Source organism: Populus trichocarpa, chromosome 6 (genome assembly GCF_000002775.5).
Source record: "Populus trichocarpa isolate Nisqually-1 chromosome 6, P.trichocarpa_v4.1, whole genome shotgun sequence".
Taxonomy (NCBI): Eukaryota; Viridiplantae; Streptophyta; class Magnoliopsida; order Malpighiales; family Salicaceae; genus Populus; species Populus trichocarpa.
The window spans coordinates 22,897,966-22,913,706 of NC_037290.2; the positions used below are offsets into that span (position 1 = coordinate 22,897,966).

The 15,741-nt window shown below is 34.1% G+C and overlaps 2 protein-coding genes and 1 long non-coding RNA gene across 4 annotated transcripts; 1 reads left to right on the forward strand and 2 right to left on the reverse strand.

Annotated features, from left to right (window-relative positions):
- Positions 1-1,456: 1,456 nt before the first annotated feature.
- On the reverse strand, positions 1,457-5,827 carry LOC7470677 (protein PLASTID MOVEMENT IMPAIRED 1-RELATED 2). Its single transcript, XM_024604080.2, has 3 exons — positions 5,611-5,827; positions 2,919-5,288; positions 1,457-2,808 (listed from the first exon to the last, which is right to left on the reverse strand). The coding sequence occupies exons 2-3, from the start codon at positions 5,210-5,212 to the stop codon at positions 1,716-1,718; spliced, it is 3,387 nt and encodes a 1,128-aa protein (XP_024459848.1). The 5' UTR covers positions 5,213-5,288; positions 5,611-5,827; the 3' UTR covers positions 1,457-1,715.
- A 2,541-nt stretch (positions 5,828-8,368) lies between these two features.
- Positions 8,369-9,804, forward strand: LOC18100644 (uncharacterized). Its single transcript, XR_002982472.2, has 2 exons — positions 8,369-8,612; positions 8,842-9,804. It is a non-coding gene; the product is annotated as an uncharacterized LOC18100644 (long non-coding RNA).
- A 63-nt stretch (positions 9,805-9,867) lies between these two features.
- Positions 9,868-11,415, reverse strand: LOC7470678 (uncharacterized protein At4g33100). Of its 2 annotated transcripts, none has more exons than XM_024603571.2 (3): positions 11,261-11,415; positions 11,054-11,138; positions 9,868-10,264 (listed from the first exon to the last, which is right to left on the reverse strand). In XM_024603571.2, the coding sequence occupies exons 1-3, from the start codon at positions 11,347-11,349 to the stop codon at positions 10,178-10,180; spliced, it is 261 nt and encodes an 86-aa protein (XP_024459339.1). In that variant the 5' UTR covers positions 11,350-11,415; the 3' UTR covers positions 9,868-10,177. The 2 variants fall into 2 exon arrangements, with proteins under 2 accessions (XP_024459339.1, XP_052310026.1); XM_052454066.1 differs by lacking the exon at positions 9,868-10,264 and adding an exon at positions 10,808-10,950.
- Positions 11,416-15,741: the final 4,326 nt, after the last annotated feature.

A 15,741-nucleotide genomic window follows, 5' to 3' on the forward strand; every position in this document is an offset into this window, starting at 1 on the left:
CTCAAACTTTTGTAGATAAGACTCCCGACACTTTAAGTGACGGGGAGGTGGCTTTTGCCAATAGTCAACAACCTGAAACCTATGTGGCTCTATTGCCTTTTAGGAGAGAGAAAAATCAATGAGGAGACCTTGACTTCTACTCAGAAGTCCTTCCAAATTACAGCCCCTTGTGCATGGATGAATTAGGATATTCCTTCCCTCTTCAAGGGTTTATTAATGATGTTTTTAGATATTATAGGTTAGGCTTGGGACAACTACACCCTAGCAAATGGGTGATATTGTCAAGATTTGACAAGTTTCATGTGTTTGTTTGTGTAGAGCCTATCATAAACCTCTTCAAGGTTTATTACCAATTGGTCAAGAGTACCTATGATAGTAGCAACATTTAGTGGTTCTTTACATAAAAGATAAGCTCGTGCACCTAAAGAAATATAGAGGGAGGAGGCTAATCATGAGGTACAGTGGGGTAGTAAGTTATCGGGGAGGTATTTACCAAATCTAGGGTTGCTCATTTCAATGGAAGGTACCTTCTCATGATGTGAACAACAAGCCTTGTTTGATTCTTGGTGAGGAGGAAACTCTTGTAGTGTTGGCTTCTACTTTAACTAAGTACATAGTCTTCAATGTTGCCTTTCATCTCGTTTTCGTGCCTAATTTTGATGATATATTTTCTATCAGAGCTGTTGCTGCCTACAAGGAAAAATATATGGCTAGAAAGCTTGTGCTGAACTTCTTAATATTGAATTATAAATATGATATGCTAAGAATTATCTTAGTCATATATATATATATAAAAGCATCCTCTTGTACAATTTTTTCTTGAATATACCTTTTCAAATAAATAATAACTAAATTTAGAATAAAATTAGTTTGATAAGTTGATTACAATGTATACTAAAAAATTTGATAATAAATTAACAATATATTTCTTGAAGTTTGGATTCGATTAAAAAAAATTAGTAAATATTTACAGTTTAAAAATCCTTGTAAATGTTTAAGAGAAAATAAAACTTGATAGATGATTAGATCTTAGATAATAATATTTAATTATAGATATTACGAAATTGTGGTGTGTTTTTCTGCTACAGTTACTATTATATTACAATATTTGTAAAAGCTACCCGTTTTTGCCATGACCCTTTATATCCTCCAGACCGCAATAATTCTTTATTTGTAAAACCACAAAAACACAACTGGGAGTCCAGCCGGCGAGAATATAGAAGCAACCTGTATTTGAAATGTATGAATATCATTTCAGAAATTCTCCAATGAATCAAGAATTAGTAGAAATCCAAGGAAAAAAATAGTTTCGTATCTCTCTCTTAACATATATAAATATAGAGGCTGTATATATATCCTATGGTTTTCCAATAGCAATTGATTACAGTATTGTTACTGACACTGTTGCGAATGCAACAAAGCAAAGCATTAAAAACATTTGATTTTACAAAAAGAATTGAAGGAATTCAGCAATGTATTCTTGTTCGACAATTCTGTAGCATCAACAAACAATATGCAACTGCAGGTTTTATATATCTCACCATTTTCACAGGGTCCGTTAGACCGATCAAGTATATTTGTTCGCTAAATCTATTCTGAGCATGCTAGGATCCAGTCTTGCTATGTTCAAAAACTCAATAGACCAAGTAGCAAGGTTAAATGTGCTCAGTTCATGCTAAATACCATGTAAGAGCAATACTCAAATTTTCACAGTTTCATCCAGGAAAGATAACATTAGGGTTCCGTACGTGTGGAACAAATCCTGCCAGGTCTTTCCATCTAGTTACTGTGTCCTTAGCTTGAGAGCTTATGCTCCACAAGATATCACCTGCCTCCACGTTTCTGATTAGTTGTGGGTATGCTAATACAATGGCCTTCGACTTCGAAAATGGTTGCTTGTACGACTTAGACATGCCACTTGCCACCAGCCAGCGTGTCCCAGATTGTTGCTGTGTTTTGGTAGCCCAATGTTGTGTCTTGCCAGGTTCAGTATTCAACCCTGAAACATGGACTTCAGTGATTTTAAACCAAAGACAATCATTCTTTTCGTACTGGATCCATTCATGATCATCTTCTTCATTTCTACTTCTTTCTAACACCGAACCATACACTTTTGACATGGGATGGATAGAAGTCCTCTCCACTTGGATTAGAGCAAGCATCGGAGCACCAACCGGCTCAAAATTTCGAAGAGGATCCCTAAGCAGTATCTTGAGAGCTACCGTGAGGTTGTTCCCCAACAAACCATGCTTTCCACCAGATGCTGTGCCCCAATTAATGTCTCCTGTAAACCTTCCATTAAAATCTATGCACTTAGCACGATGGGCTGCAAGGATCCTTATTGTGTGCTCATCAACTTCATCTTCCTCGCTGATGATTCCAGCATCAAGTCTCAACCACTCCTCCAATGTTATAGAGAGAGACAATAATCCATCAGCACCACTGTCAGCATCTTCAGCATCAAGATGGTGCAATTCTGCACCTCCCAAACTGAGAAACCCAACAAGATTGGCATCCTTCCCTTCAAAAGCCAGCATCTTTCCAGGAGACTGGGGACTGATGCTTGATGGTGCCGCTTCCTCAGACATGCCGGACTGGATTCTCAACCCTTCAATGGACATGGCATCAATCTTTTTCATTGCCAAAGGTGCAAGATCTTCAAGACTAACATATTCCCAGTCTACCTCACTGCCGATAAGGCTGGACTTTATGTTATTAAAGAACTGATGAGAACAAACACCTTCAACTTCCTTTCTCCTATTAAATGGATCTTTCCCAAACAATGATTCATGACACAAAGGAGCCTTCCTGTGACAGCAATGAGAAAATAAGATCCAATAAGGCAACATGTAAAATGACTTTTTCAATGATAAAAAATTAGGCAAACATGCTTCAATGCAATTCATATGCTCACCAACCTTTCAGTAATATCCTCTGCTATTTGTTGCAATATCTTCCCGGTGATATCCTCCAAAGGCATTAATTTGTTTGTCAGCAGAGATAGTTTTGTGATGCCAACCGATGCCAGATACTGTAATATCTCCATAATATCAGAACCTAATTCTGCAGGTAGCACTACAGGACAAGAAACTTGCATAACTAAGCTCCCTGCATTTTTAGAATTTCTGAAAAGAGAAGGATTCATAGACCGCAGACAACCTCCATCATTGGTATGGATAAAGGGTCCAAAGCCATCTCCAAGTGGAGGTAATTCAACTTGTTTCTCAGGAAGAAGCTCAATTGGACTCCCAAATCCATCAGAGCAATAACGTGGAGAATTCTGAAAGGCCCCCTCATCTAAGCCCCATTCTCTCATTAAAGCTTCTGTCTCCAAGTCTTCAAGCACCTTCACCTTCCTTCTTCCACTTAGCAACTGACTTGCTCTCCAGTGCTCCTGCTCAGCAGCCTGAATAACCAGAGATAAATCAAGATCATCAGAAAGGTCCTCGTAACTAGACCCAGCCTGAGCAATGCGACCCAATTCTTCATGCTCTCTGTTTCCATCAAAATCCATGATGAAGCTGCCGGAAGCTATGGCTTCTTTTTCAAACTCTCTTAACAAGCGCTCTCTAGGAGACTCAGGTTCACTGTCTGAACTCAGACCAAATGGACTATGCTCAATCCCCAGCATATTTAAAAAATCACTTGCAACAGACGTGGTAAATTCATCCAGGCTCAGCGATTTCTTTGCCACTTTATTAGCCTTGTAATTTGATTTAGTTTCCATGTAATTTTCATTCTCTAGAAACTTGCTCATAGCAAGCTGGGATTCCAACTTCTCAGATTCTGAAATGAGCTGGTTATTAAAAGCTGATTCCAGATCTTCCATAATTGATCCTTTCCTACTTGCACTATTCTCTTCATGTTTGCAATCATCCATTAAAACCTCATCTACATGTCCATGGAAAATATTTCCCTCCGAATGGAACTTTGTCTCCTCATCAGGGGCTATATCATCATCCTTGATTATTTCATCCAAGTCAATGGTTTCAATTGCAGAACCATCAGTAGTCTGAACATCATCTTGTTCTGGTTCCATTTGTTCCATTTCAGATGTTTCTATCCCCTGCTCAACAACAGTAAACTCAATATCACACTCATTTCCACGGTCAGCTTCATCAAGCTCAAACTCCAAGTGAAACTTTGGTTTGAGTTGCTGCATATGGCCAGATAATGCGTCAAGTTTTTCTGAATTCTGCCAGTTCACCTCATCGAGTTTTTCATATAGAAAATTTATTGACTTGGAGAGTTCCAATCCCAAATTTGATGACACATCATGGTAACTCTTCGCATCAACAGATTGAGAAGAGAGAGGAGGCCGACGATTTAAATCACTAGGAACACTTTCAAGTCGCCGAAGCATTCCATTACTGTTAGTGTGCCCAATACCTGTTTTGGGATCCACTGCAGGCCTATCATGCACTAAATTTAGAAGGTCAGAGACACTCATATTACTTCTTGATTCAATAAAATTGTCTCTCAATACCGAGAAACCAAAACTAACATTTAGAGTAGCACCCTTAGCCTTGCCCTCAAGCTTATAGCTTGTAGTCCATTTATCAGTACTTTTCTCTCCCTCCAGTTCCTCCGAATTCAATGGCAACAACAGTGTCAGATCTACCCACTGTTTCCCCATGTCAATGCCAGGAGCCCCAATTATGGATGCATAAATCAAGAAAAGCTTCATTTCATACTTTGCTGCATGATAGGGCCCACTTCTTGAACCATATACAGAACATTTATGCATCAAAGTCTCATCAAATTCAGCAACTCCCTTCAAAACCTTTGCTGCACGTGTCTGCAAAACCACATCCTTCCTCTTCCAATGCACAGACAAATTCATACCATTAAAACTCGGGGGTAACCCTTCAATAGAATGCACGTGGAGAAAGAAACAAATATTGAACTTTTGACGACCAATGTGGGCTAAAGCTTTCAAGGGCTTCTTCCAATTCCATGCTGATGATGATTTCTTGTCCTTAGATGACACAGTTTCATTAAAACTTTGTGGGTTCAGACTCGATTTTGATTCTGGTAAGCGGGGTTTCTCAACTGATTTAGATCGAGCACTGGATGGGGAAATCAAAGCCTTTTGTGGGGTTTTATGCAAGTATAGGGCTTTGCTTATTGCCTCAATGTCTCTCAGCAGTTGACCACTATTCGAACTTCCATCACCATCACCATTTCTAGACTCAGCTTTCGAAAGCATCATTTTGGCATCATCAAAACAAAGAACCTCTCACATACAACCCAATTCTCAATAGAACATCTTGCCAATTCAGTTTTCACTGTTTAATGATTCACAAAAGATAAATAAGTATCCACAATTTAATCAATCAGAGATTACTGGATGCATCAAATAACAAACAAAGAAACAACCCCTTCAGATAAGCAAAACCCAGATCACTTTAGCCAAAGGGAAATAACAAGAAACCCCAAAAATGAAAAATGAAAAAAAAAATAACATACCAATCAATCTTGAACTTCTCATTCAATTCAAATAAATAAATAAACACTTACATCGTACAAAAAGAACCAATCTTTTTAACTTCTAAGAAATCAAATCAAATGAGCTCTAAAAATTAACAAAAGATAGAATAGTTAACTTACAGTGATTAAAACTCGGTTCCCAATGATCAAATTTTGTTTCAATAGCTAAGCTCTGGATGGGTCCAAAACAGGGAAAAGAAAGGTCGAAGGAAATGGGGATAAAAATATGATAATTGCAGTTGGTTATACCGGTAATTTATCGGGGATCGTGTCTTGTCTTCTGAAAAGTTTTCACGAGATTTGAGTGAGAAAATCAATGTTTTGTCTGCGGTGGTGTTAGATAATCCAGTTGACATTATGTTTTTTTAAATATTTTATTTTATTTTTATTTAAAATTATTTTTTATATATTTTTAAATTATTTTAATTGGTTGGTGATAAAAACGATACAAACAAATCCACATTAATGATTTTGCATTTGATCTGCCATTGTACTTCGTACCAAGAACTTTGAATTACAAAAGAAACTATATTATTATCCGTGCAACGGTAAATTTCAAATCAAATTTGTTTTGGATGTAAAAAATATTGTTAAAATGTTTTTTAATTAAAAAATCAAACAATCTGATTAATTTAGAAAGTTAAAAAACAATAGGATAACAAAAAAAAACTATAGTTTAACTCAAAAGAAAAACAAGATAACATTTTTTAAAAAATAATAAAATGATAGTATATTAAATCGACTCGGGTTAAATTTTTAAATTCGCTACCTAAGTCATGAGACTATGATAATACTATAGAAAAAAAATTCAAAAAATTTATCAAACCCAATTTCCCAATCAACTCAAAATTTAATAATGAAATTGAAAACAAAATTCAACTAAAAAAAATCGAATTAACCCAGGTTAACCGTGGTTATGAGACCAGGATAATCTCATAGAAAGTAAATTGAAACAATTTATGAAACTCAATTCTCAATTAACATAATGTTAAAGAGTGAAATTTTTTTTAAAAAAATCAATTAAAAAAAGGACACAAAAAATCACCTGAGTCAACCGATCAAATTCATCTGAGTCATGAGATCGGAATAACCTAATGCAAATTATGAAGTTTAATTCCTAATAAACATAATATTGAAAGATAAAATTGAAAAAATAATTGACTAAAAATCATCATAACTCGTGACTCGGACTATAAAACTATCATAACCTCATAAAAAATAAAAAAATAAAATGAATTTTAATACTCAATTAATTTCATGCTGAAAAATTAAATTAAAAAAATAAAAAAAAAAAAACTCCGATTAATTTATCAAATTCAAATTAGAATATCAATAAGCACTTGAATTAGAAAAGAAATGTTTTGTGTAAATGTTTGTCCATGCAATAAACAAGATATTGCACTTCGATCTAGGAGGAGGATTTAACCAAACGGTCCAATGATTCTAGTTATTACATTGGTTTGGTAAGTTTGGGATGCATTATTTTTTAAAAAAATTCAGGTTGCTTTGAATTAAGTATATAATTAATTTTGATCATAAAATATTGAATTTGAATCAATCCTCAAATTAAGCTTTCAATTGTCACAATAAAATATATTGAATTTTATATTGTTTTAAATGAGAAAGGAATAGAAAATAAATTAATTAATGAACTTGTAAATTCTTTACAATTGGAAGAGGATACGGATTTTTAAAATATTTGAACTTAAAAAATTGCCTCGTGGCCAATTCAATCTCATCAACACAACTGTTATAAATGTCCAACATGTGTATATATATATATATATATATATATATATATATATATATATATATATATATATATATATATATATATATATATTATTTTTTTTCATTTCGTCACATCTCTTTTCTCTCTGTTTACAATCAAGATCCCTAGTGCTTAACTTCTCTCTAAAGCTTCTTTCAATTCCCCAATCAAAACCCATCAACATCCTAAGGCTTACAAAACCAAATCTACCTAGCTGTCTTGTTGAAGACTTCTCACATCTTTTGCAACCATGCAAGTAACAGTAGAAGATCTCTTGAATAATCATATCTTCTATAAAACAAGCTAAACAGTATCTATACTTCCACCCTACTCATCGTCTCTAATTTGACATGGAACCTTCAACGCAATCAAGTTATCAGCATTTCCACCTTTAATTATGTCAAAGTAGTGAGTAAATGCCATCAATGTTACTGTTTTGTGAGCTGATATGGTTTATACATGAAATGGTGCAGCTGTTGTTGTTTTTCTTATGAACCGAACACCTTGTCAGATGCCGAGGAAGCATTGTTGGAGCTGTATTGCTAGAGGTCACAGTTAAGAGATGGACACGCTGTCCTCGACGTTGGATGTGGCTGGGGATCACTCTCTTTATAAATTGCTCAAAAGTACAGTAACTGTGAAATTACTGGGATTTGTAACTCAACAACACAGAATGCATACGTTGACGAGCAGTGCCAGCATGCTACCTGTTATATTGGCATGTACTTTGTAGGGTTCTGGCTTTCCATTCAGACGTCGAGTGTTGACTGTCTTATTGATAACTATATTCCCATTTTATATTCAAAAGTTAGTCTCTTGGTTTCGTTTCTTTAGAGATCTTCAGCTGCAGATTGTGGAGATCATTGTTGCAGACATCAGCACATTTGAAAAGGATGCGTCCTATGACCGTATACACTGCATTGGAATGTTTGAGGTCGGTGAATTTCATGCCACATTAGGGATGTGATGACCGTAGTTGACTTGGTTTAAGATCGAATTTGTTCTATCCCAGCATATGAAGAATTATAGCGATCTTCTTAACAAGATATCCAAGTGGATGAAACAAGATAGCCTTCTTTTTGTTCTAATATTTCTGCCACGGAGCATTTGCTTTTACAACTTTCAGGTAAAGCTTGTCAGAATTTGTTACCTGGAATTCAATTCATATTATTGCTCTAAGTAAGCTATATCTGAAGCATCTATTCATTGAGCACCTGAAATGTTGAATAAAGTTACATTCCTGCCTCTGTTTCTAATATATTCAGGATGTAAATGAAGATGACTGGAGATTATTAGGTATTTCTTCATCGGAGGTGCAATGCCTTCTGCAAATCTGTTACTTTATTTCCAGGTCTGCGCTTGCATATCTCATTCTCAAATACATGCTTTACTTTCCGAGCATACCAGGCTCTAGATTCAAATCTCAATGAATGTATGGTGATGTGCCAAAGGATTAGAATTACAAAATTAAATCATGAAATCATATGTAGAAGCATACTCAAACAAGAAAGAATTCCAACCGCGGCATGAATTTCACTTCCTCACTTGTGAAAGCCTCCCTCTAAAAACTCGCTGTGCAGGATGGTGTTTCCGTTGCAGATCATTGGCTTGTGAATGGGAAACATTATTCATAGACAAGGTGAAGACGAAAAACTCTGCAATTGTGCTAATAAAAATAGACTTGGTTAAGAGGCTTTACTTCCTGGGAAAAAGTGCAGAACTTGCCAAATCAACTACTCTGTGTGTGGTTGCCATGGATCATCTCATTCGTCAAGATACATTGAAATCTCGCGATGAGGAGTGGCTCAAAAGAATGGACCAGTACTTGGCTTCCATTAAGCCAATAAAGGATTCCACCTATGGTAAAGATCAAGCTGTTAAATGGACCTTCTACAGGAGAACATTCTTCATTGCTGTTGCAGAACTCTTTGCATAGAACAATGGAGAAGGGTGGATGGTTGCACATTTCCTATTTAAGAAAAAATGAAGGATTCCTAGCTCCTTTTCAGCAGAAAATACTATGGTGGAAGAGGTGGTGCTGTGAATCTCGTTGTCAAAGTCAATAAAGCCTTCATGATATGGTCTAAGCGAATCTGTCGATTGAATAAGGAGGATGTATTTTAGCATTTCGAAAGTGTAACCCGTCATCAGGTGAATAACAGTATTCTTATATCACAAGTACAGTTGCAATTGGGCTCCCAGAATCAATGTCAGGAACTGCTTTATGGCCAGCTATGATCCAAGTTTCTCAGTTCAATTAAAATTTCCTTCTTTGATTTCAGTTTTCAATGCTATATTAGGAATTGCTTGCTATTATCTGAGTATCTGGTGGAATAAAACCATATGTATAGTGCAGGTGGTGGAACTGGACAAGGGTGAAGTCATGTTCAGTCACCATGTAACTTTGAGCTTAGTATGCGCACCGTGTTGCCAAACATAGCACGTGATAGAAAAAATAGCTTTTGCAAGCATTGTAATGCAAGCAGATATATTCTGTCAAATAGATTCAAAATCCTCTTGCAGTGTAATAAATGGGTTTGCCATCAAGCTTGAGCATTAGTATCAAGTACTGATCATTTAAGAGCAGTGCCCTGTACAAAAGAAGAAAGGAAACAAGAAACCTGGCTGTATTTCATCATCAATGAGTACATGCAACTGAACAAGATCTCCAAATCAAAATCTGTTGTTGTAAATAACTAACATATAACTTGAAATTCTCAACATTAGCATGTCAGAACAAGTTTCCTGAGCCATGCCCTCAAATTCACATGGTACAACCCATAAAATAATTCAACAGCAGGCTTCTCTCCATCTATTCTACAGAACGAACCTCTCCTACATCAGAAATTGCAAAACAAAAGGAGGAACCTGGGATAGATAAATTTCTAGATTCAATGGATATGCATCTCCAGCAATTTAGCGCATGGTAATAGTCTGCATCCAGATGCCATCATTATACATTTTATCAGTTTTGCTTGCTAGAAGGTTCTGCAGATTTATTACCTGAAGAAAACAACAATTATCACCAGTCAACGAAAATCAATAGCTAGTATGTTCATCCTATATTTGCCTTGCTAAAAAACAGCAAAAACACAAAATGCAAGGAAGACATTTTGTAAAAGTAAAATACGCACGTTCTTGGTTTGCCAGAGATGTTGATTTAACCCATCATTTCAATAGAATAGCAAACACAAACAAGTGAGCTGATATTTCACAAAGAACAATTACCGATTCTTGTTTTGTAATTGAAGCACGATAATCTTTTAGGCTGAACATGTACCCTAGCATGAACAGAATTTAAACCATGCGAAGAGCTACAGAATGGAGATATCACAGATTACATAAATAGAGACAGATAGACAGTCTACTGTCCAAGAGCAAGGTTACGGGTTCTAGTTCATTTTCATCAAAATATTTTGCAATCAATTTCTTTATAGAATCACACCACTCAAACAACCCAGTAAACCATTTGATCGAATTAATCCAACACCATCTTACAAAAAATATAACCAATCAAGCAGCAAACCCACAAAAGCTACAGCACTCACCTTCTAACTTGTTCTCTAGCGTGTTAAATAAAGATTAAAGTATAAAATTCACTGAGAAACACCGTCAACTGGCTTTCCTAAATCAGATGGAACTATTTCAGCTTCCAAGAAACGACTCAAATGCTTATCATCCAAATGTTCCTATAACAAAATATAAACGAATAAAATTATAAACTTTGAACGATGGGATTCAGGATTTTTAAAGAGAAAATATGAAAAAGAAAGTAAGGGAAATGGAAGATACAGAAAGGCAAGCTCTGTATTTTTGCCACTCAGAAACACACTCCTCTTTTCCCCACTGTCCTTTGACAAACTTCTCTGAATACCACCTATGCAAAAAGTATGCAGAGGATAATAGTTAGGGTTTAAGAGGGGTTTTAGTGAAGAAAACAGCCAAGAAAAAGAAAAGGAAACGAGACCCGTTATTGTTAAGGGAGCGAAGAAGAAGGACCTGTTGAAACAATTGTGGTAAGCAGCTCTGAGATGAGCACAGGGAGATGTTGAAGATTGATCTCTTTTGTCCTTCTTTGTAATCCTCATCTTGCTTCCCTAATGATTTTGCCCCTTTTTCTGCAACAACAAATAAAGGCTGCGTCTTGGTCTGGATGTTCCAATATCATAGTTACTGCTTTTTATTTTTTATTTAAAAATATATTAAAATAATTTATTTTATTTTTAAAATTTATTTTAAAAATTACCATATTAAAACAAATAAAAATATTAAAATATAATTTTAAACAAAAAAATAAATTTTAACTAATTTTTCTTTAGATTACATTCTCAAATAAGAGCTTAATAAGAAAAACAAATTGCTTAATTTTGAGTTTGGGGATACTTGTATAATTAGAAATGACTTTTAAAAAAATTTAAAAATAATTTAAAAAAATAAATAAATTTTAATCAATTTTTGTTTAGATCACACTTTAAAATAGAAGCTTAATAGAAAAACAAATTGCTTAATTTTGAGTTTGGGGATACTTGTATAATTAGAAATGATTTTTATTTATACCTAAGTAGCCTTGCTCCTATCCTTCTAGGTTTTATAAAACTGGAAGAATTACTATAAAATAGATAGGATAAAGCTTTTTAATTCAATTTGATTTTCAAATTTTAAAATAATTAAAGGGTGTGCAAATTTTAAAATAATTAAAGGGTGTGTTAAGGTTGAAATTATTAAGGTCTTTAGGATATTTAAGGAGGTGTTATGAGGTGAAAATAAGTTAAAATTTGGTTTATGGATTCAAAATTTAGGACTATAATTTTTTTATCACTAGAGGTGACCAGAATATATTATAGTAATGATACATTCTATTTTAATGTAATATTTCTAAATACTGGTTCAAAACAAACGCAATTATACTTGTTAAAACACGAGATTTTTTATTTATTTATTGAATTTCAACAGAGTTTCTTTTAAAACTGGAAATCCCAAGTTATCGAAAAAAACATATTACATTTTTAATTCATATTTTCCATTCAAGATTCAATCATCTTGGATTTTAACCTCAGAAATGGTTACTCATTGTTTCACCCAAATTCTCAAGGAAATATTCATATATAATCATGTATCATAAGGAAATTATAAATCAATTATGAAAACATCTTAATTTAAAGAGTTTGTTTACATTCATTCATCAAAAGTAAAGGTCTAACATAGTTATTATATAATTAAGTACATCACATGTAAACCTGAGAGGTAGTTCAACTGGTCAGGTCTTGGGTTTGTCCCCCAATGATCACGAGTTCGAATCATTTCAAGGTCACTAGAGACTTACATAATTGTTAACTTTAGAGCCCGTAGGATTAGTCGAGGTGCACGCAAGCTAGCCCGAACACCCACGTTAATAAAAAAAATTATAGAGACTGTTTCTCACAAAAAGTTGTAGTAAAAAGTGAAACTAAAATTTCAAACTACATGCAGGCCCAAGTTAACAAGTGGAATCCAAATAAAGAACTGCAAGCTGAGGAATGTCATTCCAACTGCTTAAACCTCTAATTAGGAATGGCTAATCAAGTTCCACGCCAATGCCAATATCAATGTAACCTGTTGACATCATTAGTTATTCCAACCCGAATTAGCTAATCAAATTCTATGTAAATATCGACATCAATGCAACTCATTGATATCATTAGTTATCCAAACTCGGAATAGCTAATAAAATTCTTTTAAATATTTTAATTCATCATTCGTTAATATCGATATCAAAGGTCATTTGACATTATTAGCCTTCTATTAGGAATACCTAATCAAGTTTTTTCATCCATATATTTCTTTCCTGTCATTATTCATTTATTTACTTATTTTTCATAATAATACCGAGAATGAGAGAATGAAATTCAACAATAATAGCAATAACATAACTTGAAAATTTTATTGGCATTAGGTACCTATTTAATGCATATGAAGTCCCTTGTCTAGCTCAAGTGAGTGGCCCAATTGTCAAGGTAACTCTGCAAATCAATTTATCCATTGATTAATATTACTCTTTGAAAACCATCTAGGTGGTGGCCAGTGGTAAGAGCTTGGGATCAAGAGGTTTGCTCCCTCTGTGGTCTCAGGTTCGAGCCTTGTGGTTGCTCATATGATGGCCACTAGAGGCTTACATGGTCGTTAACTTCAGGGCCCGTGGGATTAGTCGAGGTGCGCGCAAGCTGGCCCGGACACCCACGTTAAACTAAAAAAAAAAATATTACTCTTTGAAATTCAGAAACAACCGTTTCTCTTTTCTTTTTTTTATTCTTACTTTCAACATGTTCCATGATAATTTTTCGTATCAATTTAAATATATCATTTACATATTTAACCATCAAGATCTTTCATTAATAATTTAAAAAAAAATACATCTTCACACAAGCATATGTCATATATTATTTTTGACTCACCTCTCACACTCTTTGACTTTCTGTCTCTCTCTCAAACCCAAGCAAACAAATAGAAAAATGGATTAGTTCAAAGGACAGGCACACCTCTAAAAATTCACCATCCCTAAACACTACGACACCTGTCTTAAACCGACTTAATTGCCTGCATTTTTGCTTGCTTCATCGCGATCGATTTGGATATCGTTGAAAACACCAACTTCATCATCCTCAACGTTGCTGACCTCTCCATTAACTCTGCTTGTCTCCTACTCCTCCTCCAAGGTAACCAACCTCACCAGATGTCATTTTTATAAATAATAATAATAATGCGATTGTTAATTAATCAAATTGAAAAATTAAAGCAAGTTTTGCAACCAGTGAAAGTTGAGTAGGTTGAAGCAAATGAGATATTGGTGTTGGAATTTGCAAAAACGCTTCTGATTGGGATTGGAGTTCTTGACATTGTATTTGATGCTGATTTGAATGACAAAATGAAAGGTTTTTACATAAGGTAAACAAAGGTTAATAAATCTAAAGTTTCTTTTTTTCAACATATTTTATTCTTGGAAGAATAGACACAAAACTCAAGGCGAGGAGAGAGAGGAAAAAAAAATAGTCTGCCAAAGTTCCATTATTGAGGAAAAAAAAATAGTCTGCCAAAGTTCCATTATTGAGGAAAAAAAATAGTCTGCCAAAGTTCCATTATTGATCTTTCTCCAACACGCGCTCTACCATCTAAAAAAGCTCAATGCGATACTCCCAGCACCACCGTGAAAGCTATGCTTAGTTGCCAGGAGATGCCTCACATGTCGTCTAAAGACAACAGAGGTTCTTTGCACGTTAACACGTTAGTCACACACACCAATCACTTTTTATTTTTTAATTATATTTTATATTTATTAAAATACCAAATTGTCTCTCGGTTGACTTGAGTATAGCTAAAAAAACCAGGGTGAGAGTACGAAAAAACCCTTAGATGCTAGTTCTTATTACTTTGAAGGGTGTCATAACCTATTTTTGGTTTTCCCCCTGAAAAAAAATTATCTTTTTTCTTTTAAAATAAAAAATCAATAATTAATAATAATAATAATAACAAGAAGACCAGAAACTTAGCAAAAGCAAGCTGATGAGGATTTCAAATGTATAGAAGAATCAAGCTAGAGTTTTAGACAAAATTGAAAGCCTAATCATACCCCATTGTATCCAAGACTAAAGAAACAATATAAATTCAAGGTTAAATTAAATGATTATTGGATGAATCTAAATAAAAATTAAGTCAAAGGATTTAATTAGATTTTTAATAGACCAATTTAATTTAATCATTAGCCAAATTAAAATTTTATTTATGTTTAAGAATTAATTTGGGTCAAAATAAAAGATTTAATTAGGTGTCATGACTTAATTATACTTTTAATGGGTCAAATAAATTTTATTGAAGACTTAATTAGTGAATAATTAAGTTTGGGAGCCCAATTTTGGCTTAATCAAGAAGATTGGAATTTTAGATGACCAAACTTAATTTTTACAAAGTCAATTGATTGAAATCAAGGATAAAATTACAAGAAAATCAAAATTTAGATTCAATTAAGGGTTAAATTGGAGAAATTCACAACCAAAGACCTTTTTGAAAAAGACGTTAAACTTCAATGACTCAATTTGGTTGAAAACATGGGTGAAATTGAAGCAAATTAAAAGTTAAATGGTCAATTGATGATCAATTTGCATAAATCTAAAATCAATTATCAAAATAAAAAGGTGTTGAACTTCAAGGTTGATATTTGAGTTTGGCAAGGGTAAAATCACATAAAATTAAAACTTTAAAGTCAATTATGGATACAATTAAAAAAAATCAAAAGAAAAGAAACTAAATTAAATTTTAGTCAAATCCCTAAGGATATCAAAACGACGTCGTTTCATTTAAATGAAACGATGCATTTTAACCAAAACGATTTGTTTTGGTACAAAACGATGTCGTTTTGACCAACACAAAAACAAAAAAAAATGGTGTTAGGCGACTTGTCGTCTGGCTACTGTTCATAATCTTTTACCTTTTGTACCCGAAAAGCTGAT